Below are 22,709 nucleotides of genomic sequence, written 5' to 3'. Positions count from 1 at the left end.
AACAAACAGTAAGTAACATGGAAATCCTGTGGCTACATATCAGATGATCTGCTGTCAAGGCCATATATATGCACTGCTCAAAAATTAAAAACACTTCATGGTCACAGTATAGTACTAAGTCAGTTAAATTCCAGGAATATCAATCTGTGCATTGCATTTAGGAATCACAAGTGATTGTGAATCAATGGCGCCTGCTTTGGTGCAAATGAAAGTGACAACAGGTGTAATGGAGAGAAAAAAGCAAGACAACCCCCAAAAAGGGAATTGTGTTCAGGTGGTGGCCACAGACAGCTGCTCTCTCCTTCCATGGAGGAGATACCAGGAGCCGGGCTGGACAGGGCCGTTGAAAGGAACCAACCCAGCAGCAGGACTGCTATCTGCTCCTTTGTGTGAGCAGGAACAGGAGCAGCACTGCCAGAGTCTTACAAAATGACCTCCAGCAGACTACTGGTTTGCATGTTTCTGACCAAACTGTCAGCAACAGACTCCATGAGGGTGGCAGTATGGTTTTGAATCCAGCTTTCTATTATGGAGGACGAAAAATGACTTAAGTATAAATAAATAAATGTATAAATAAATGCATAAATAAATAAACGAATCAATAAATAAGGAGATAAATAAATAAATACAGAAATAAATACAGAAATACACAAATAAATGTCTTGCATTTATTTTTTACATTTATTTATTTATGTATTTCTGTTTGTATGCTAATGAGAAAGGCGGTCCTAACCTCTGTCTCATGCAGGATTGGTCACAGGAGTGTGATGATCCAGTTCTACTTCTTGTGCCTGTCAATGCTGACCGTTGTGCAGTATGCAGTGTTGTGCCAGTTCACAAGTTCAAAGTTCCGTTCATGCGGATGAAAATGAACTATAGCTCACATTCATAGTTCATTTTTTATTGGGATGATTTAGAAACAAACTTCATGTGTTGAGTTAATAATCGATGGTGTTGGATCATGTCTGCGTGTTGCTCTGGTCTTTTTATATATATTTTATATATATTTTCCAGGTTACAGAACAGTGAACATATGACAACAAATCAACCCTACCCACCCACCCCTCACAAGGCCAAAGAAAAACGTCAAAAAATAAAATAAAATAAAATAATAATAGAATAAAGTATACGTAAATGCACACTCACATATATAGAATCACTTATACCATGAAAGAGAGACAGACTGATAAACTGACAAACAAATTTGTATGTTGCATAGATATGTGAATGCACCTTTACCCACGTACACACTCATATTTGTACTACATAATCCACATAAACTATCAACAGAATATAAAGCTCATACAGACTGCTCCGGTCATTTTAACAGTCTTGACTGTGAGCATCTCGTCTCATGTACTGAGCACAACATGTTGACCGGTCATTTTTCATTATGTTTAAATGCAGCCTCATAAACTCTGGAGTGTTTCAAACAAACACTGAGTTACGTCATGTCCTGATCAGGTCCTGATAACTAGTGATGAGTGTTTATTAGTTAAAGTGAGAGCAGGTCAGAGTGGAGGAAACAGTGGGGCCCCGAGGCCTGTGTTTGTGTGCATTGCTGGGACCACACACACACACACAAACACACACACACACACATACATTTTCTCTCGCTCCTGGTATTTCACATGATGGCCTGATACGATGAAGATTTAAAAAATGAACGTGAGCGTGAGTCACGTTCACTGAGTTTGCTAACTACACTACAGGGAAGATTTGCTGGGAATAGATTGCTTCTGTCTGGATCGCTCAGTTGACCAGTCCTGCTTAAGACTGAGGTTAGGACCGCCTTTAATTATTTACATATGGACAGAGAAATACAGAAATAAATAAATGTGGAAATAAATTTAAGACATTTATTCATTTATTTCTGTATTTCTTTCCTTATGTATTTATTTATGTAACTATACTTAAGTCATTTCTCATCCTCCATACTCAATGGGTTGATGATTGTGGTGTCCATTAACCATCATTTTGTTCTAAACAAATTACACAATGTACATCAGTTAAGATTTTTCACTTGAATAATTCATTCATCAAGATCTGATGTGTGATTGATGTGTTTCCTTAATGGTTTTGAGCAGTATAGCCACTAACAAATTGACATGAATTGTATTCTGGGGAGGCTCCACACACTCTCCATACCCACCTCACCCTCCAGGGGCTGCTCAGGCTCATACATTCAATATTACTCAAATCCTGGTTCTAGCCACGCAACTGGCATCACCGAACGTGGAGCTTGTGTAGTCTGCAGGGCCGATCCCACGGGAACAAGCCCCTTTGTGTAACACAGGCTGAAGCCAGCTTTGAAACAGAAGCTGCTCCGCTGCCTCTGACTCCGGAGCGGAGTTGACTGCGCAGCTGCTTCGCTCACAGCCCCGGCGCTGCACCGTGGCACTGCTTTTGCGCGCAAAACACACACGCATCTCTGTACAGAGCACTAAGCACCATCAGCAGACTCAGCCGCCGTCTGCGGAGGCAGACACAACACCGACGACGGCACCGGACAGGTGAGTGAAGCTCTGTCTTTGCCAACGCTTGATTCTGCTCCTGTTTTCCGAACCGAGTCAGTCAGCTGGTTTTGCAGATGTTCCCACAGAGGCGACAGGGACCAGATGTTACAGCAGTTTACTGAGGCTCAGACACGGGGAAGGCAGAGGCAGAGGCTGGTGAAGATACTCGGAGCGTGTTTGGATCACAGCACTTAAAACAGCAGAGATAACTGCTCCACGACCATTTCACCTGCGCCCCAGACATCTACTGATGCGGAGTGCGGAGGATTCATCTGGGTGTCAGATGTTTATTGGTCGTGTTGGGATTAATAGATTGAAAATCTAAAGGCAGCATGAGAGCATGGGGTTCGCTGAATTCGTTGTTTGCGCCACAGAATATTTTTCATCTGTGTTTCATTCATGTTTAGCATCACGGACAAAATCAGAAATATGGAGAGAGATCCCTTGATTGAAAAGAGAAAAGTAAAAGTATTAGCCTGTTGATTTGCAAAGTTTTCTTTACTTAATCTCAAATGTTGTGACAGTAAAGTGCTTAATGTATAAAATATTCAAAGGATATGATGAGAATTTCAGAGGAAATTATAGGATTGAAATAGAGTAATTAGATGATGACTCAATTTTTCATCAACAGAAAAAAAAGGATTTTCCAAGCAAACATCTTTTATTTCTTAGTGAATGAGTAAATGTGATGATTTGTTGCCTTCTCTTTTTCATATCACTCTCCACAGAATAGCTTTGAGTTTTGAAATGTTGGTTGGATAAAACAAATACGGTTTCACACCTTTTCCCCCAATTTTTGATGATTCAATTATTAATCAATTAATAAGTGATGAACAGATTGATCAAAACTAGCACCACCCAAATAACTGTCACTGTACTTTACTTTAAATATGATAATTTAAGAAATGCTTCATCTACAAATAAACAATTAGACATATTAACATTGGAACCTTTATTCATATACTTATACATTTAGATTCAGTGTTTTCAAATGTGTTTGGGGTGATTGGATTATAAACAGACACAACTTGACGACAAGACAGTAAAGTGTAAATGCATCTGATATGCACTGAGGACAGATTTTGATCTGATAGATCAAACCACCTCCAGAGGTCCTCGTGGACACATTGTGACCACACAAATGAGTAAATGCAAATATGTTGTCAATCCACAAGGACAACATGAGCTGAAACAAGAATACGCAGCTGTTCCAAACCAGTGATGGAGCAGCAGCATCTAGCAGCCATTAACCCAGTAAACACATGAAGCAGTCCTCTCCTCAGTCCTGTTATTCAAGACACCTGTGGATGGAGTGAACACGGACCATGCAAATTCTGGTTATGGCACACAGGTTAAAATCAGATTGGCATCCAGTATGTATATGAAATGCATTTTAATGCTAGGTGTAAATGGCCACAATTACATTTGCATTTAGGTGCTACTGAACTGTAAGTATATTCATGTGGAAAATGTGGGAAAAACCTTTTTTTTCTTCAACACAGAAGAGTTTATAAATGTGCTGAAATGGATTAATGCTAGAAGATACCTGGTTACTACCTGGTCACTGCTTACTATTTCTTTAGGAGAAAAATCTGACATGTAGAGCTGAAACATAATCCCAAATTATTTTTTGATAATCAATTCATTGTTGGAGTTCAGATTTACAAGCAAGTCAGCCCCAGCTTCTCATGTGCGATGATTTACTTTCCTAATCTCAACTGAAAGAGAACTGCACAACCTGAGGTGGTGGCTTGATGATCAGGGGAAAGATGAGCTTCATGAAACTGCGATGGTAATTTTTGGAATATATGAATCAAGAGTTATTTATTTCAACAGATTTAACAATGAATCAAGAAACGGATATGCAGATTAATCAATAGTCAAGGTCATTTTTAGTGATGGTCATTATCATTCCAGGAGAGTGGCAGTTAAACTTTTTGTACATGAAAGATCTGGAGCTCATTAAACTCACAGTTCTGCATTAAGAGCTCCAGTTTTTGGATTAAGTTGTTTTCGAGGAATCGGATGCAAATCATTTCCTTTCATTAGTTATTTTAATACTATACAATCATTAATTAACTGATTCCGACCGGTCACTCTTTTGCAGGTTGGCACTACAGGTTATCATCATTAATCATTATTGAAGCAACATTATACAACAGTTCTACCACTTTCATTTTGCTGGTACACTGACTTGCAATAGTGGGAATAGTGGCCTAACATCCCTGAACACCTGTTCTTACTGAACAGCCTTTTCTAGACATGAAATCCAGAAAATGTCTTGACAACTGGGCCTGTACTATCCACAGAGTTTGCCTTTGACATATGAAAAGCAAAGCAGGAGATGATCTTGTTCAGATGTGTTCACAACAGCAGGAACATTCAGGTGAGGGGTGGTGGCGTCTGAGTAGAGCATATGGGAGGCAGGCCATGGTAGATAAATTCACATGTTTACAGCAGATTGACACCAGGAAGCCAAAAGCTCTTCGAATGTTGCTGTCTTTGAAGTTGATGTCTTTGTCTGCTACACGTTGGGCCCCTCTTTTTCATCCTGAGATATTTGTATTCCTTTTTGGGGGGTTTTCAGTTTTTTTCCTTCTCATGTTAGAATCTTCATCCAAGCACCAACTCACTTGTGGTCCTGCTCTATTCTCCCATGGCCTTACTCAGACATTCTGTAGAGTTATAACTAAGGGGCTTGCGAGAGAAACTCTGGAAAGAGAATATTCGGCATTCAGTGCATTAATGAAGGAAAATAAAGTAACTTTGGTGATAGCAGCTTAAAATGTATGTAATACTGAACTGTTGATCATTTAAAAATAAATTAATCTCCCATTTTCAGCAGGGATAGTTCACAGTCGAATTAAAAATTCACTCATTATCGACTCACCACTATGCCGATGGAGGGGTGGGTAAGTTTCAGGGGTAAACATTCAAATTCAACTCCAAACGGCGTCATTTCCTCCATGTTTTTAGCCTAAATGTCCTCTGATATCCTCCTCTGAGCTGCATTTATGTTTGCATGCACACACTGTACACACTGCACACAACCTCTCACAAAGGGTGCAGCATCGCTAGCTCGTTAGTGGTGAGTAGATAATGAGGGAATCTTCGTTTTTTGGGTGAACTATCCCTTTAAGACTTCTCAACATTTGGGTGTGTGACTTATCCCAACATCACTTATGTAGAGTCTGAGGCCAACAGAGTTAAATACCACTTGTGGCTGCAGACAGCGCTGCAGAGGTTATATACTTTAGTTTTAATTTCCTTTTTTCCCCTTATTTATTTGTCTTAGACAGAATAAAACAATACTAGTTATTTTTGTTAACATTTCAATTCAAACAACTGTGGTAAAAATTTACAATTTGTTTGAGGCACATGTAATTTCCCCATAGATATCCACAGCTAACAGTGCAAATCACATTCCCCATCTGCTCTTAAGGGGCGGCTGTGGATCAAAATATGTGCGGTCGTCCACTAACCAGAGAGTTGACGGTTTGATCCCAGTCTCCCCCGTGTCCTTGAGAAAGTGCTGCACATAGATGCACTAAACAAATGTGTGTGATTGGGTCACTGGCAAAAAAGTTCTTTAAATTGTTATCAAGACTAAAAGCGTTATGATTCATAGCTTCCATGAAAACTGTAGGATTTCTGGCCTCAGGCTCAACAGCAAATATGAACACCATCTTTATTCACAACTTATAGTTACTTACAAATGATAAAAGATTTACTCACTGAGAGTCAATAAGGGATTGAGATGCGTTAAGTGGATTTGAGTTCAGATTCAGGAAAATGCTAACAAACTTCTACTCTATGCAATGTCTGCATTTCATTTCATTTCATCAATTGTATTTAATTTAGGAGTAAAGACATTAGTTTTTGCTTCCACAGATAATATGTTTCATCCGCTTTACTGTTCTGTGAGACTATTTCCTTTTTTTCTTTTAAGAGATGTGGCAAGGACATACAGTATTTGGGATTTGCCTTCGGTGGTAAAATACATTTTCAGATCTTTCATTAAAAGTACTGCATGACAATTAAAGTGTTGCATTCAAAATGTTACACATTAAAACATTAAAAGTTATCAGCAAAATATTCATTAAACTCCTGGAAAAAAATGAAAAATAGATGTTTCCAGCTTAAATCCTCTGTCCTTGTGTTAACTGTTCATTTATCTCTTGTTATAAAACCAATATCATAGTATTTCTACATCTTAATCTCTCTCGAGTGGCTTAATTATTCTGCACCCAATGATAATGCTTTCTGGAAATGTTAACTCCCTCTCCATGACTAGTTATACAGTTAGTGAGCAGCGTGCAGGGGCCTACACTGTCCGATTCATCGCTTAAATCCTCGGGTGTAGACGCAGGTGCTGACGAGAGGTTCTCGACAACAGAAAGCTGTCATCATGACCTTCCATGTTGAGCTGCTAATTACTGTCAAATTTATCATGGGGGCGTGTTACAGCTGTCCGCCCTGTTGTTCTGTGTGTTTATGTAGGCTGTGTGGCCCCCCCCCCCCCCGGTGCAAGATTGGCTCCCAATAAACAATTTTCTTAAAACAGTACAATAATTTACATGCAACTCATTAACTTATCATATGAAATAGACACATGTATGACTGTGTGTGTGTGTGTTTGTGTGTTTATTTTTATTTTTAATGTGGTTCCATGAAGCTTTTGGCAGGCTGAAATGGACCTTATGTGTGTGTTACGACCCAAGCTCGTTGAGGGAACGGGAAGCACATACACCAGAGTGGAATTGGCAGTTAAATTAAAGTTATTTATTTATTGAGTTCTTACAAGATGATTTCAATCAAAAAGACCTTCCTTGACCAGTAACAAAGACTTGAGAGTGACAAATAAAGACAAATAAAGATAACAAAAGGACGACTCTAACCTGGAGCTAAGGATGCTATGTAACAAAAGCACAGATAAATAAACTCCTCAGCTAGTAAACTTTAACTCAGTTAACAAAATACAAAACAACCAACACTCACTAGAGGATATGCAAAACATACAAAGTTGTGCAATCTAACGCAATACGTTGGCATATGTGGAACTGCCCTTAGTTGGTTCAAGTCCTATGTCTCAGATAGACAAATCTCCATTTCCATCGGAAATAACACCTCATCCCTGGCCCCACTGATGTGAACAAGGTTCTATTCTTGGTCCCATCTTATTCTCGCTGTACATGCTCCCATTAGGAAAACGTCATCAGCCACTTTAATCATATCATTCCTATGCTGATGACACCCAAATATACTTGTCCTTCAAGCCAGACAACGTTAGCCGTGTGAGTGTCCTAGCAGAGTGCCTATCTGCCATTAAGGAATGGATGTCACTTAACTTTCTTCAGTAAAACTCAAATAAAACTGAAATAATTATCTTAGGTCCAGATGAGCTAGCAGGTAGACCCCTATCATTTCTCGGTCCCCTGGCAGCCAATATTAAAACAACAGCTAAAAATCTAGGCGTCACATTCGATCGCCATCTAAACTTCAAAACACATGTTAATCAAATCATTAAATCTTGCTACTTCCATCTACGAAACATTTCTCAAATCAAATCGGTTCTATCCCTCACTGATTTAGAAAAGGTAATACAATACTTTTGTTTTAAGGTCTTGACCTTTAAATGTAAAGTGCCTTGAGATAATGTAAATTATGAATTGGCGCTATATAAATAAAATTGAATTGAATTGAATTGAAGTTTTCTCCCGCCTGGATTACTGCAACATGCCTTAGCCAAAACCTGGTATCTCATTTACAGCTTGTCCAGAACACTGCTGCTCGTATTTTAACAAATACAAACCTTAGGGCTCATATCACGCCAATTCTTGCATCCCTTCATTGGTTACCAGGTAAATTCAGGCTTGATTTTAAGATACTTTTAATAACTTTTAAAGCCCAACATGGGCTGGCCCCAACCTACATTTCGCAGCTCTTGACTCCTTATAATCCGTCTTAACCTGAGATCGGCCAGCCTGTCCCTTGGTCAAGGTTGGCCACTCAAGGTGACCGGGCATCTTCTGTCAGGGCCCCGGGGCTCTGGAACTCCCTGCCAGTTGAGATAAGGCTCTCAAACTCAATACCGATCTTTTAATCACTGCTCAAAACCTTTTTTTACAGGAAAGCATTTCTAACATGCAACCGGAAATTACTTTCGCTACAATAATCAGATTCTAGAGGTCCCTCTCCCCTCCCCTGACCCCACCACCCCATCTCTCTCTCTCTATTCTACTCCCTCATTGCCACCCACCTCCTCTTTCCCCTCCACAGTCGCCAAAGGGCTTGCTCATTGTGGGAACTGTTGGGTTTAATATGACAGCTTCTGACTCTGCCACCTATGAGAGTAGGTATTTATGTTAATTTAGTTTAAAAACAAACAAACAAATAAATAAATAGAATAAAAAAGGCACAGAGGTGATGACGTCTGATCTACTGCCATACGAGCCAGTAGCCAGTCAGATTTACCTTTAGCCTCTCTCAACATTATTGTGATTAATAGGCTGAAACACTCGATGACACCAACGTACAATTTAAGTTATTATTTTCATTACAACTGCCATGGATTTTAATATTTTACTTCTGAAGCACTTTGTACTTTGTTTAGATAAGTGCTAACTTATTATTATTATTATAATCAAACCCATCTCTAACATCCAATTTCCTATTATAACAAACTTCGGAACTAGTCAAAAACATGACATGACACAAAGTATCTCTAAGGCGTGTTGCTAATCAAGCGTGCTGTGATTGAACATTCAGTGGAGGTATAGTTCAGACACTCTCTGGTGATTGGTAAGGCAGCCTGGGGATCTGCCTGGGAGGGAGGGAGGGAGGGGGAAGAGACGAAGGCAGTTGCTGCTGAGTAAAGGCTTCCACCTGTGGGAGCCAATCCTGCACCGGGGGGGCTGCACAGCCTATTTACATAAACACACAGAACTACAGGGCAGACAGCTGTGACAGGGCGTAACGCACCTTCAGTGCAAACGTCAATCAATATTCACAGCAACTTCCACCATGGCTTTGCATTTTTAGTATGATGATTTAAAACTCTGACATCTCTTTCATTGTCTTTAGAGTTTGAATGTAACCACAAAGCAAAATCCTCTCAGAGTGTACAATCATTCATAATCCAGTGTCCACTAGATAATATTACTCAATATTTGTCAGTAGCCAATTTTAGCTGATTTACACATTAGTTAATTAAAAAAAAATACTACTAATAATGATAATATATGATAAAAGATCAATGCAGTTTTATAATAGTTTTTCCTATGCAGCAAGAAAAATGTCTAACTACAAATTGTCAAATAAATGTGATTTGCAATATTTCTCTCTGAACTGGCGTGGAGTGCAAGTGAGCAGTTGCAGGGAAAGAAATTACACAAATAGAGTTGTAGCTCAAATTTGCAATTTTTTTTGTTTAGGGGCCAAAATATTTTTGTCAAAGCCGAATTTACCGGGATTTGTCCAATGTTTGAACACCACTTCTGCAGTGAGTTTAACGAGTTCTAATAATTAATGTCACAGTGTATTTTCCTGGCAGCTCCTGTGAACAGGTCAATAGCAGACGGCCTGTGTCTGAGCTTTAGGACGTGTGTGTGTGTGTGTGTGTCCGTGTATGTTGTCTATGTATTGCTCATATTGTGAGGACCTTAATTCACATTATGGGGATTTTAAATTCACTTGACAATTTTGAGATACTGAGACATTTTACTTCTTTTCTTTTGGACTGGTGGAAAGACAATTATGAAAAACACATGTACTTTCTTTATTTTATATCTTTTGTTTTGCCTCAATAGATTTCAATCACAATACAAACCTGTAAAGAAAGTTTCTCTCTGTCTCATACAATGAGCTAGAAATTATTCCTGTCTATATTCTGACTGTTTTTTACAGGGGGGTTTGGTCATCACCTATTAGCCTGATTTATAGAATATTTCATTCAATGGCTGTTTACAGTATTTTCTGATTTATGAGTGAGAAAAGGAGATGTCCAAAGTCTTCTAAGTAGAAATATTAGATTTTTAAGTATAATGTCTAATGTTGAGATTTTTCATTTGGAGCTTTATGCTAATTAACTGATATTTAAAGTATTGGTTGGTAATCCTGGGAAAGCTAGCTAATTAGGCTACAGTGAAAATGTACCATTGATACATCCCAGCCTTTCTGGCTATCTTCTCTGCTTCAGCAGTTTGAGAAGTAACCCTTTCTGGCTTGTGAAGACTCAAGTCATGTGCGGTGAGAGCAAAGAGCCGGAGGCATAAAGGTTTGTCCGTGACAAACAGCTCCGCCAGCGAATTATTTCATCCAGTCATTTTTATTAAAGGCCCTCTGAGGGCCACAGGATTTTTTTTTTCAGATTACTCATTGAGTGGTAACTGTCAGAACATTGAGGATTTCAACAAATACGATTAAAAAGTGTTTCAGAAACAAATAACCAACCCTACCTGTAATTACTTTATATCTAATATTTGATGTGATAGTAATAACCACTCTGTGAAAGAAGATACACCTCAGATAAACTATAACAGTATTTCCATCTCTTGGAGTAAAATACTTCTTTTCAGCCATTCATAGATCCCTGCACACATTTGCAGATTTGTCTGTACAAATCTCAATACACTTAGAGATTTAATTGCACATTTACACATTTTTACACATTCACAAATTATAAGGCAGATTCTGAACGCACATTTGCAGATTCCTGTATAAATTCATAAATTCACAGCAGGCATTTTGTGGATTATTCAAACCCTAACCCCACAAAAGTGGCCATATAAAAAGAGCAGTCTATATTAGACATACATTTATCAGTTTATACAGGATATATACTGGTCATGCCTTTTATTAGGGCTATTAATATTTTGACAGCTCCTGGAATAAAAGCATACTTCCCTCTGTTTGTTTTTCATGAGGCTCAAAGTTGTCAGAGAGGCTATCATGAGTGGTTGTTGTTAATTTCATCTGCCTTTTAAAAGCCTTGCCAACTTTGTTTGACTGCACTAGAGTTTGTCTGTGGAGATTTTCAGTCATCCAGGTAATGGTATGTCCAAGAGCTCAAAACTTTTGTAGACACTTACTTAATACTGAACCCGAACTAGCACTTGTTGTGTGTTGGAAAACCAAATCAGGGACCTGAAAGACATTAGAAGGCTTCATAGCCCCCACAGAGTTGGTGATAATTCTCTACAAAAACACATTTCACATTAAACATCGTCATTTGATCTATTTTAATATAAAAGTATTGGTTTGTACTGCTTAAAAATATAATGTAAAATCTGTGATTCACTGAATTTAAACATGTAGTGCTAGTGAACATGCTGTCCTCATTTTTGTGGTCACAGAATATTGACTGGATCTGTTGCAGATGGAGAATATGAGATTATGAATGTAGCGTTAAAGGTTCAGTGTGTAGAATTTTGTGATATCTAGTGTTAAAGATGCATGTTGCAGCTGAACACCCCTCACCTCACTCTCTCCTTCCAAACATGAAAAAGAAAGTGTGGTAGCCTTTAATTGTCAGAAAAACTCAAAACGTGTTTAGTTTGTCCAGTATGGAAAAACATGGCGCCCTCCGTAGAGAGGACCCCCTTGATGTAAATATAAAGTATTTAAATATAAAGGGCTTTTTCTGGGGTAAAGAAAACTATAATTCATACAATTTAGATGAAACAAACTAGTGAAAACATCATGAGGATTATTCTACATTAAATTTCTGTCAATAGATCCCTTTCACCTAAATCTTACACACTGGAGCTTTAAGATGAATTTGCACTTGGAAAAAGGGGGCAGCCGCTCCTACTTGTGAACAGATGAACTTAATGTTTGTATCCACTGCATTGATGTGTTCTGAGAAGGGCTGAACGTCCTGTGTTTTGATTTTGCCCCAGGTGTTGTCAACATATCTGTACCAATGGCTGGGAGCAGTTCCTGAGAAGGAGCTCAGGGCTCTTCTTTCCACTTCTTCCATGTAGAGGTTAGCCACAATGGGAGACACTGGTCAGCCCATGACACCTCCGTGTTTTTGCCTGTAGAAACCTTTGTTGTACTGAAAGTAGGTGGTAGTCAGGCAATGTTCAAGCAGAGAGAATATGTGGTCTAAAGTAAGGTTGGTGCTGCAAAAACTGTACTATCTTTGCCACCCCATTGCTTCTGATGTGGAGATGCATGTTACAAGCAAACTAACTTCATGGTTTCACTGTCATCCATTCTAATTGCTCTGGTTCTGCTGGCAAGACCTTGAGAGTTTTTCATATGGTGTGGGATGTTTCCCAACAGGGTGGTTGAGATGGTGGCCAGGTGTCTGGCTAACTTTTAAGTTGCAGAATAAACGCTGCTGATCATTAGCTTGAGTGGGGCTCCTTCTTTGTGTAACTTGGGAAGTCCATAGATGCAGGGGATGGATTCACCGGATTAAAGGTGGTAGTAAAGCTGCCTTTACCCTGGCTTTGTGTTATATCCAAACTGAAACTGTAATCGGACATCCATTTTAGAGGAAAGGACTGAAGAATGACTTGAACACTCATGTATATGAGTAAGCCTCTTTCTGCATTTGTTTTGTGCTTTAGAAATGCTTTATTCTAAATTAGATTTTGAGTAAAAAACTAATTTAATATTGATGTTCAGGTAAATGGTGTTGAATTAACTGGTACATCAAGCTCTTGCTCATCTGAAATTGCTACACTGAATGCAACAGTGTCCTGTAATGATAGGCTTTATATAGACTTATCTCGTGATAACAAGCTATTTATCCAGTTACCCAGGGAAAACAAAGATTTGTTATCTCACGATAATAACTTAATTATCTCATTATCATGAGATAACAACTAAAAGTTAATCTGGGAAAACAAAAATGTATAATCCCATTTTAAGAACATTGTTAGTGTGTGACCAAAGAGTAAGAGAACAGCAATGCAGTACATTAATGACAATATAACTTGGCAATGTTTGATCAACCTACATGTATATATTTTATTGAATTAGTTATTATTGTTCTTCCTCAGATGACAAAAGAAACTTTTCATGGTTGTGTATTTTACAGAGTTATGTTTGTTTTCAACTCCAGTTGCTGAAGTGTCAAGACTTCCATGGCTGATTTTCAAAATAATAGCATTGTTCCTTTCAGGCTCAACAACACATTTCACCAAAAAAGAAACTGTTTGTAACTTTATGCAAACATTTTTTTAAAAAGTGGCAAAAATATTTGCTTTTACTCTTCTCTCATTAAGCTGATGCTTTGAGCGCATGGTGATCATTATTGAGAGTCCAACATATTTCTGTCAACTCCTCTTATCTATATTTGTCTGGACAGTAAGAGCGTATGATTTAGTGAGATAATCAGTCATCAATTAAAAGAACTATAAAAGTGAGGGGCACATGTTTCCTAACCAGATTCTGTGAGCCTTTATATTCTAACATTTTTAAAGATTAACAAGTTACAATAACATTCACTGAATGTATTCGTAACAAAACCAACGTGTATGCTTGTTTTGCATAATTGATTTATTGGTCCACTAGTGATGGTCAACAACCAAAATAGCCTTTCACTGGGTTTGTGTCAAGGATTTGCCAATTTGATGCAGGCTGACAAGTGGGAGGTTATACATTTAATTATGCCTAAAGGGAAGGACATGAAAATTTGTATTTTGCTCACCGTGTCATTGGCAGAGCAAATCCAAGGAAAGCAGCAGGCCCAGACAACATCCTGGGGCATACACTCAGGGTTTGCTGTTCAGAGCTCACTGATGTATTTGCTGACAAAACAATCTGTCCCTTGCTCAAGCTTACTTGCCCACCTGCTTCAAGTCCACCACCATTGTGCCCACCCCTAACAAAAGCATTGTGACCTGCTGTAATGACTACCAGCCCGATGCACTCACTTCAATCGCAATGAAGTGTTGCAATGTTGCTGCAGTTTGGGTAACGTCACTGATCTCCTGATGATGTTGTCATTAAAGCCATCCAACTGTCACACACCTAGAGGGCACCACCTCTGTCAGATTGCTGTTTATTGACTACAGCACAGCATTCAAAACTGTCATTCCAAACTCTATACAAAGTTCCTTACCCTCTCTCTGTAACTGGGTGTTGAATTTCCTATCAGACAGACACTAGTCAGTCAGAGTCAGAGACTGCAAATCCAGCACAAGAATTGTGTGTGCAGGGACCCCACAAGAGTTTTTGTTGAGCCCCCTACTCTTTACCTATGACTATATAGCCTCCTGGAACAACAGCAACAGCCTCAAGTTTGTGGGTTGATGGCGGCTGTGGCTGCGGGGTAGAGTGTGCGCCAGAAGGTCAGGAGTTCAACAGTCAAGTTGTACAGTCAACATCTGTCCTTACCAGCTCCATCATAAAGTGTGGTATGGAAACAGCACTGTCCAGGACAAGAAGGCCCTCAAGGGTGTAAACAGAATTACACAGCTAAAAAGGGCACAAAACACTTTCAGGGACAGCACACATCCCCAACACAGCCTCTTCCTAATCCTGCCATCAGGCTTGTGAATACACACTGCTCCTCACCACCAGTATGACAATAGAACTTCAGACAAGACAAACACACACAATAATGCACAATGCACTCTATGACCTGTTGCAATAATGTTCACTGCTGTTGCTGCTCTTTGCACAAAATACACGTATATCCACACAAGTATATGTATGTATGTATGTATCTGCAGATACAGCTTTGTATAGCTAAGTAAGAGTTTCCTTGTATGGTTGAATCCCTGTTTTTATTGTGCATATGACAATAAAGGATTTTGTATCTCGATTTTTATCAGAGTTATAAACTCTTCACACACACAGAAATTCTTGAGAAAATCGTGCAAGAATGAAACATAGAAAAACATCTATTGTGTGGTGAGATCTGCATCAGGTAGTAATCTGCAGTCGGTATCAAAACTGAATACACAGTCACTGAGGCATAGTGTTTCTTAGAGAGAATGATGCCAGTGTATGCCTGTCTGCTAACAATATGTTCTGCTCAGACTTACTCTCGCTTGTCTCTATTAGATTCTAATCATGTGTTTGTGGTATGAGTGGCCTATGGCTGGTGCATCATTGGCACAAAAGAAATCAAGCATGTATTTTGCTATGGCCAAGGATTTGCTTGGGGCTAAACCCTTTATATACAGTCTATGGGCTAAACGGACTCATTCCTGCTCAGCATCTGATTCCAGGTGTGGTCCTTACTTGGGTTTACATGGTCTCCTTCCACATTTCCACACACTCCAGCTGAACTGGAAAGGTTTAAGGTTAATGTGTCCGTCTTCCTGTGTTTTATTTCTGTTGTAGTTGTTCCGTCGGTTTTCCTTCCACCTTTTTGCATAGTGCATGCTGGACACTAAAAGTTGCAAAGTTGCACTGATCAATTTTTAGCCAGCTACTGAAATATTGTATTTTCAGTGGAACATCTTTGTGTATGTTTGCAGTGGATACATCCTATCAACTTTGGTGATCCTCTGACTCTTAATGTTGGATCACTTTTAGGTTAAACTTACAAGTAAAATAAGTACACACCTTGGATGGTGAATCAGATATACCATACATGTATTTGTTATGTAACAGGGAGAAACCTCTAGCAGAACCAGGCTCAATGTGGGCGGTCATCTGCCTTGACTGGTTGGGGTGAGCAGAGAAAAATGGGGAGGAGAGGAGAGATGGGTGGAAAAGAGGGGAGAGAAGAGAGAGAGAAAGTGGGGAGGGGGAGAGAGAGAGGCGAGAGAGACCGGGAACACTTGAGCAGCATCAGGTATCAGATCTGACTAGTTCAAATGTAAACAATAACAGTGTAAAGAGTTATTGATATTATTGATAACAGCAACAATTTATATAATAATTAATAGTTAATTAATTAACTAACTAGTTTTTCAGCATCCTTCTGAGACTGGATGTTTCTAATGTTCTTAATATATCGCAGGTGGAAGAAAGCTGTCCTAGAGACTTGTTTTATATGTTGGTCAAATGACATGTCCTGGTCAAACATAACTCCAAGGTTCCTCACAGTGGAGCTGGAGGCCAAGCTGACACCATCCAAGGTAACTATCTGGTCAGACAGTGATTCTCTGAGATGTTTAGGGCCGATTACAACAACCTCAGTTTTGTCTGAATTTTTAGAAGTAAGAAGTTTTGGCTCATCCAGGCCTTGATGTTCTTGAAACATTCCTGAAGTTGAACTAAGTGATTAGATTCATCAGGCTTCATAGATATGTACAGCTGGGTGTCCTCTGTGTAACAAGGGAAGTGTACATGGTGCTTTCTGATGATGTTGCCTTAGGGGAGCATATTTCAATTTCAATTCAATTCAATTTTATTTGTATAGCGCCAAATCATAATATACATTATCTCAAGGCACTTTACATAGAAGGTCAGGACTTTAAAATCAAAATATAAAGAAACCCAACAGTTCCCACAATGAGCAGCACTTTGGCGACTGTGGAGGAAAAACTCCCTCATTAACAGAGAGAAACCTCTAGAACCAGACTCAATGTGGGCGGTTATCTGCCTCGACCGGTTTGGGTGAGCAAAGAAAACGGGGGAAGGAGATGAGAGAGGGGTCGGAAAAGAGGTGAAGAGTGTCAGTCCAAGGACAGAACCTAGTGGAACCCCATGACTAACTTGCATGTGCATCCAGTGTATGTAAATCCGGGGGATAGTGGGGTGAGCCAAGAGAAGGGTAACGCTTAACTCAAAATGTCAGAGTACCTGGATGCAACCTGTGATCACACATGAAACATAAGTGAGTTCATTCTTGCAGCATGTTCTTATTTGGCTCACTAATCACAGACTGAAAGTTACTGTCACAAATGTTATATGTATGAACGGCTTTTTAATATTTGGCAGCATCTGTCTACTTATTTATCTACTTATTGCCACTCTCTTCATGAGGAAGGGAAAGACTCATGCAAGAGTAAAAGATAGGGGGAAAGGTGCCAAGGCCAAGCATGAGTACTAACACACTGCTCTATGCAACAACAGAGTAAATAAATGGAGCCTCACATCCTCTCTCATGCTGTCTCTCCCTGGTCTTTGGGGCCTATTAGGAACATTGCTCATAAATAAACATTTGTGTTATGAATATGAAACGACTACAGTTGCATCAGATCTGTGTGTTGATAACTCTCCCTCTCTTTTACATGTAATCAGCCACTTTAATTGACAATTTACCTAAAGCTGCGCCTTAATGCTCTGTAAATTAACCATGGAGATGAGGACCACAGACAATATCAAAGTATTAAAGAGGATTCATTTATACTTCTCCTCTTATCCTCCTCTCTTTCTAACACCCTACATTTGTCCTCCTTTATATATTTGAATATAGTTTTTGTTATTATAGGATTATAACAGGGAGCAAAGGGCACATAATGGACTGTTAGCCCCCTGGCAGGACTGGGCAGAGGTTACCTGGCTTTAGTCCGTGATGTCTGGATGAACGGCTGAGCAGATTCCCCTACATCAGCACTGCTGGCATTAACACACTCCCTTGTTGGGCTCTGGAAGATCTATTAAAGATTCTGGAGGGCTTAAGCTGATGTTGGGATAAATCTATTACCTCACTGTGATGTCTCTGTGTGTGAGCTGCTAACATGACACATGTTGGTGGCACATGATGTAGCATTGGAAGGATCCATCATTAATCATCACACCCTCCTCCCTTCATAATCAGAGGGATTGTGGTCTTCGTTTATCACGGCGTCATGGCAACTTACTCGGAGCGAGGCGCTGAGATGATGATGATTAGAAACTGATCTGATTCATGAGACTTTAAGGAGATGAACACAGGGTTCCACATGAAAGGTGTGTTCTCAGAGGGAAAAGAGAGATTCCTTTTCTCCCTAAAAAATAATAAAAATCCCTGTACATCCCACATCCATTTGCATGCTAATTATGTTTATCTCTTAGCCGTTGGTGGAACTGAGCACAGATTAGCACCTTGCCTTTAGAAATGTAACAATCTCCCTGATTCTATCAATTTCATATGAGTATCAAAGCAGCATTATTTTATCTTTTGACAAATTCCAGACTTGTCAGGGAGCAAGAGATTGGAGTGAGAGGCTTTGGCATTTGTAATAATACCAGATGTAAATCTTGCAGCTGCATATGAAATGTAGCCGTGAGATCAAGATCAGCTCGATACAAGTGCTTCTTTTTGTGGGATTATCATTACAGTCTGATTTTTAAAAACCAGATCAGGCTGCCGGCAGACCATATTTAGATAAGACTGTGACTGGGGAAACTTTGAAGTAGCATCAGATGAGGTGGGGATTGTTGTAAGTAGAGAGGGTGAGGCTTTGACGAGTATCTTGTTTGATCTCCAGCAGCCTGTCTTCTGCTGTGTGGGATTGCATAAGGCAGAAAAAAAGAGATGTGTGTGTGTGTGTGTGTGTGTCTAGTATTGCTGCTGTTCTGCTTGTTAAAGAAATTAGGTTGTGTATACTCTCACGGTTTTTGCATGGTATCCAAACTGCTGTCACCAGTGATTGATGGAGATGTAAAAGGACTATGAAATTAGTATATTACACCTGTTCCAATTGAAATCCATATTTTAAAAGACGTTCTTCCATCTTGCTCTCAGGACTGAATCTTTCAACAATTTTCAGCAAATCTCGACACAGTACTTGTCAAAATGTGGTTCATTAATTCATGAAAAGGTGCAGCTCTGTTCTCATTCTGTGTTTCAGGCAAATAACTGTCTGTCTTGTGTGTTGGAAGGTGACAGTCATATTCAATCAGGGAAAGAAGTGTGAATGGGCCATCTGCATCAATGTGACAAGCACACGAGCAGAGATTTCCCTGCTCTTTGTGCCATGTCGTCCTTGACTTTGCCCTTTTTTTTTTGCCAGAGTCGCTGTCTCACCCGTCGAAGCTCTACATTCATTGTGTGAAAGTATTCCCCTGAGAGCTGCTAAGACACTTTAAATCCTAACCGACATATAACCTCAAGGATCATTTCACCCATGGACTGGTCCCTCTCTGCTATGCTGTACTTCATGGGTCCACGACAAATATCTAAAATCAGTATTAAAACTACATAACCAACTGAAGCCCTCTGATAATAGAAATTATTAGGCCTCTGCCAAAGCTTCATTCCCAGCATTAAAATGTAACTTCAGTGATGCCTCTGTGACTGCGCACTTACTCTATTTTTTCAGCATAAATTAAACCATGATGAAGTTTAATCCAAATGGGATTAAATAGCAATACGTTCTGAATGCCAGCTTCACAGTCAGAAAACACTGAAGTTATTTATATCTCTGCAGCCAGAACACTCACACTAACCAGAAACATTTTTTTTGCAGCACCCTCATCTTACTCTCTTCATTGCTTAAAAATGCAGAAGGTGATGACAACAATTTACCACAACAATCATTTTGACTTACACACATGCCGAAAGACAAAACATGCAATACCTTCAAATCTCACACAGATTCCACTTGAGCAAGTCAATTGTCAGAGTTGGTATTTCGCCACATGTTGGAGCTGTTCTCATAGTGATACATGGAGGGTGGTCTGTTGTTAGTCTTTCAAATACACAGCAGCACAAGTGTCAAACATTGTGTTTTTCTGCTCTAATTGAAAATGTTGACCTACAAACCTATTATAATATAATAGAAATGTGAATTTTAAAGTCGAAGGAGTTAGTTTGGTTACAGATGGCATTAGAAATAGTCATGGAACACAGGGAAAGACATGAAACACTTACTGACGCATGACGAGGGCAGGAAGTCTAATGGGGAAAACACACCAGGAGCAGGGAGTACAAAATAAAACAGGAAACAGAGGAACACTGAGATGAACACAGGAGGGCACACAGGAGAAACACAGGGTGGAATGCAGAGGAACGCAGAAGGGAACATGAGAGGAACACAGAGAGCAACATAGCGAGGGTCAAAGAGGGGAACACAGGGGAGGGACACAGAGAGGGACGCAGAGAGTAATACACAGAAAGGAGCAGAGTGGGACACCAGCGAGGGACACAGAGGGGAATACAGGACAAACTTAAAACATGAATTCAAAACGTAATAACAAAAAACACTGTTTAAACATGAAGTGAAAACACTGACACCTTCCAGGATGCGTTATTATTAAGTTCAGTACCCTTGAAGTGAAGGCTAAGATGGATATTGATAGAACTGAGTGTAACTAACACTTCCTGAGGATAGAATAAACAGGCGTTGTTGAGATAGTGCACTCTTAGGAATGGGACAGATGGACAGACAACCAAAAAACATAATCTATCTTGCCCCTGGCTGTCGTCAGTGCCGAGGCATAAACACTTCAAATGATGTCAGACTGTTTCTGCTGCCAAAGCAGGGAGGATGGAAGAGACCTAATTAATGTGCAATTAGCTCAGTCTGACTGAAAAGTTTGTTTATAATTGTGGGAAACATTAAACAGTGTGATCATTTTTCTAATAAAACACATTAGAGGCTATGGCTGTTTCTGGAACAGTACACATTCCACTGTTCACTCAAAATATCTGCTGTTGTGTCCCTGTCATGATCAGATGACGCTGGCTTACAGTGATCTGATTGGTCAGTAGTAGTGTCAGTTACCAAGGTGAGTCAGCCCAAAGCTAAACCTAAAGTTACTGATGCTCACAGATCCTGCTTTGTGTACAGGCCCCTGAACGTTGGATCTCTACATCACCCTTACCAGCCACACCTGTATACAAAATTGTCTCTTCACAAGTGCTCTGGAGCACTTTAAGTCACAAGAAAGCTAAAGAGAGACTCTGCATATGTCTGTAATATCATGAACCTACCTCTGCGTAATTGTTTTTATATGAGAAATGCTCTGCATGATTGCATGATTGTATTCTTAATGTCTGTGTGAGTTTCGTTTTAGGCATATATATGAATATATATATATATATATATCAATATTCCACCTAAGCGAAGGTGGAATATTGAGAGGTCTGCTACTTGACAAGAGCCACCTCAGTTGTCCAATGAGAGATACTCACCTCTTTCGTTATTCTCATGTTTTCTGTGTTTTACAGAGAAATCTTGATGCTGAGCTGTTCCACTGAGATGCTGACAGTGGAGTAAAAAGGGGACAGCATCTATATTTGAATCACTCCTTTCCTCAGTCACAATCTCCCAACTCCAGCAACAGAACACTGAATACAATAGATCACCTGCAGTGTCCCCCCTGTCCTCTGCCTCCATCATCCTGTCTGGCTCTAAACTGTGTTTGAACAGACATAAGAGCAGCCTCTGCATTTCTTCTCCAGTTGAACCCTGACCACCGACACACTGTACCCCTCTCACATCACCCCCTCCCTTCCCTCTCCTCTCTCCGCCATGTTCAATGACAGCAGCCTCCCTGGGGTCTGGGAGGCCTCGGATTGGGCAGACACCTCTCAGTGCCAACCCTCGGTGGGCGGGGCAACTTTTTTGATCGTGGCGTACAGCGCTGTCATAGCAATCGGATTGTTAGGTAACGCAGGCCTGGTGTTTATAATTGCTCGGCAACAGGAGTTGCGCAACGTTACCAATATCCTGATCGCCAACCTGTCATGCTCCGACATCCTGATGTGTGTGGTGTGTCTGCCTGTTACCGTCATATACACATTGATGGACCGCTGGGTACTGGGAGAGGCCCTGTGTAAGGTCAGTGTACCACACACATACATATACACATCGTTAATATAGTGATTAAGCATTTTCATATTTTAAAAACTTGCAAATCTGGTAAAATCGTGTCTGCTTTTATCTGTCTAGGTGACTCCCTTTGTTCAGTGCATGTCAGTGACAGTTTCTATCTTCTCCTTGGTGCTGATTGCTCTGGAGCGTCACCAGCTGATACTCCATCCCACCGGCTGGTCCCCCGCCGCTGGCCACTCCTACCTGGCTGTGGGGCTTACATGGCTGGTTGCCTGCTTCATCTCTCTGCCCTTCCTCTCCTTCAACATTCTCACTAATAACCCCTTCCAGAACATCAGCCTGCCTGCCAATCCCTTCAGGTGAGATGGAATATTTGGTGTACAGGTGTGAGCATTGTGATTCTACATATTACAGTGTCCTCAAGCTCGAAACACAAACATACGGTGCTACATTAATGGGGCAAAGTATATCCATGACTTTTTCATCAAGGTCAACTTTGAGCCTTGCAGATTTGCATCAATGACAGTGCTGACCATAACTTTTGTTGCACCATCCACTTTTACTTATTGACTGA

General features: G+C 40.0%; 1 protein-coding gene across 1 annotated transcript in view; it reads left to right on the top strand.

Moving 5' to 3' along the window:
- Positions 1–2,217: 2,217 nt before the first annotated feature.
- The window catches only part of LOC109626171 (neuropeptide Y receptor type 1-like), a 29,324-nt gene continuing 8,832 nt past the window's right edge, over positions 2,218–22,709 (top strand). Inside the window, exons 1-3 of the mRNA XM_020081879.2 lie at positions 2,218–2,513; positions 21,529–22,141; positions 22,253–22,494. Coding sequence (XP_019937438.1) covers positions 21,833–22,141; positions 22,253–22,494 — 551 coding nt within the window. The 5' untranslated portion in view covers positions 2,218–2,513; positions 21,529–21,832. The remainder of the gene's footprint in view (positions 2,514–21,528; positions 22,142–22,252; positions 22,495–22,709) is intronic.

This window comes from Paralichthys olivaceus, chromosome 18 (genome assembly GCF_024713975.1).
Source record: "Paralichthys olivaceus isolate ysfri-2021 chromosome 18, ASM2471397v2, whole genome shotgun sequence".
NCBI lineage: Eukaryota > Metazoa > Chordata > Actinopteri > Pleuronectiformes > Paralichthyidae > Paralichthys > Paralichthys olivaceus.
Note: the sequence above shows the minus strand (reverse complement) of the source record. Positions and strands in the feature narration are given on the sequence as shown.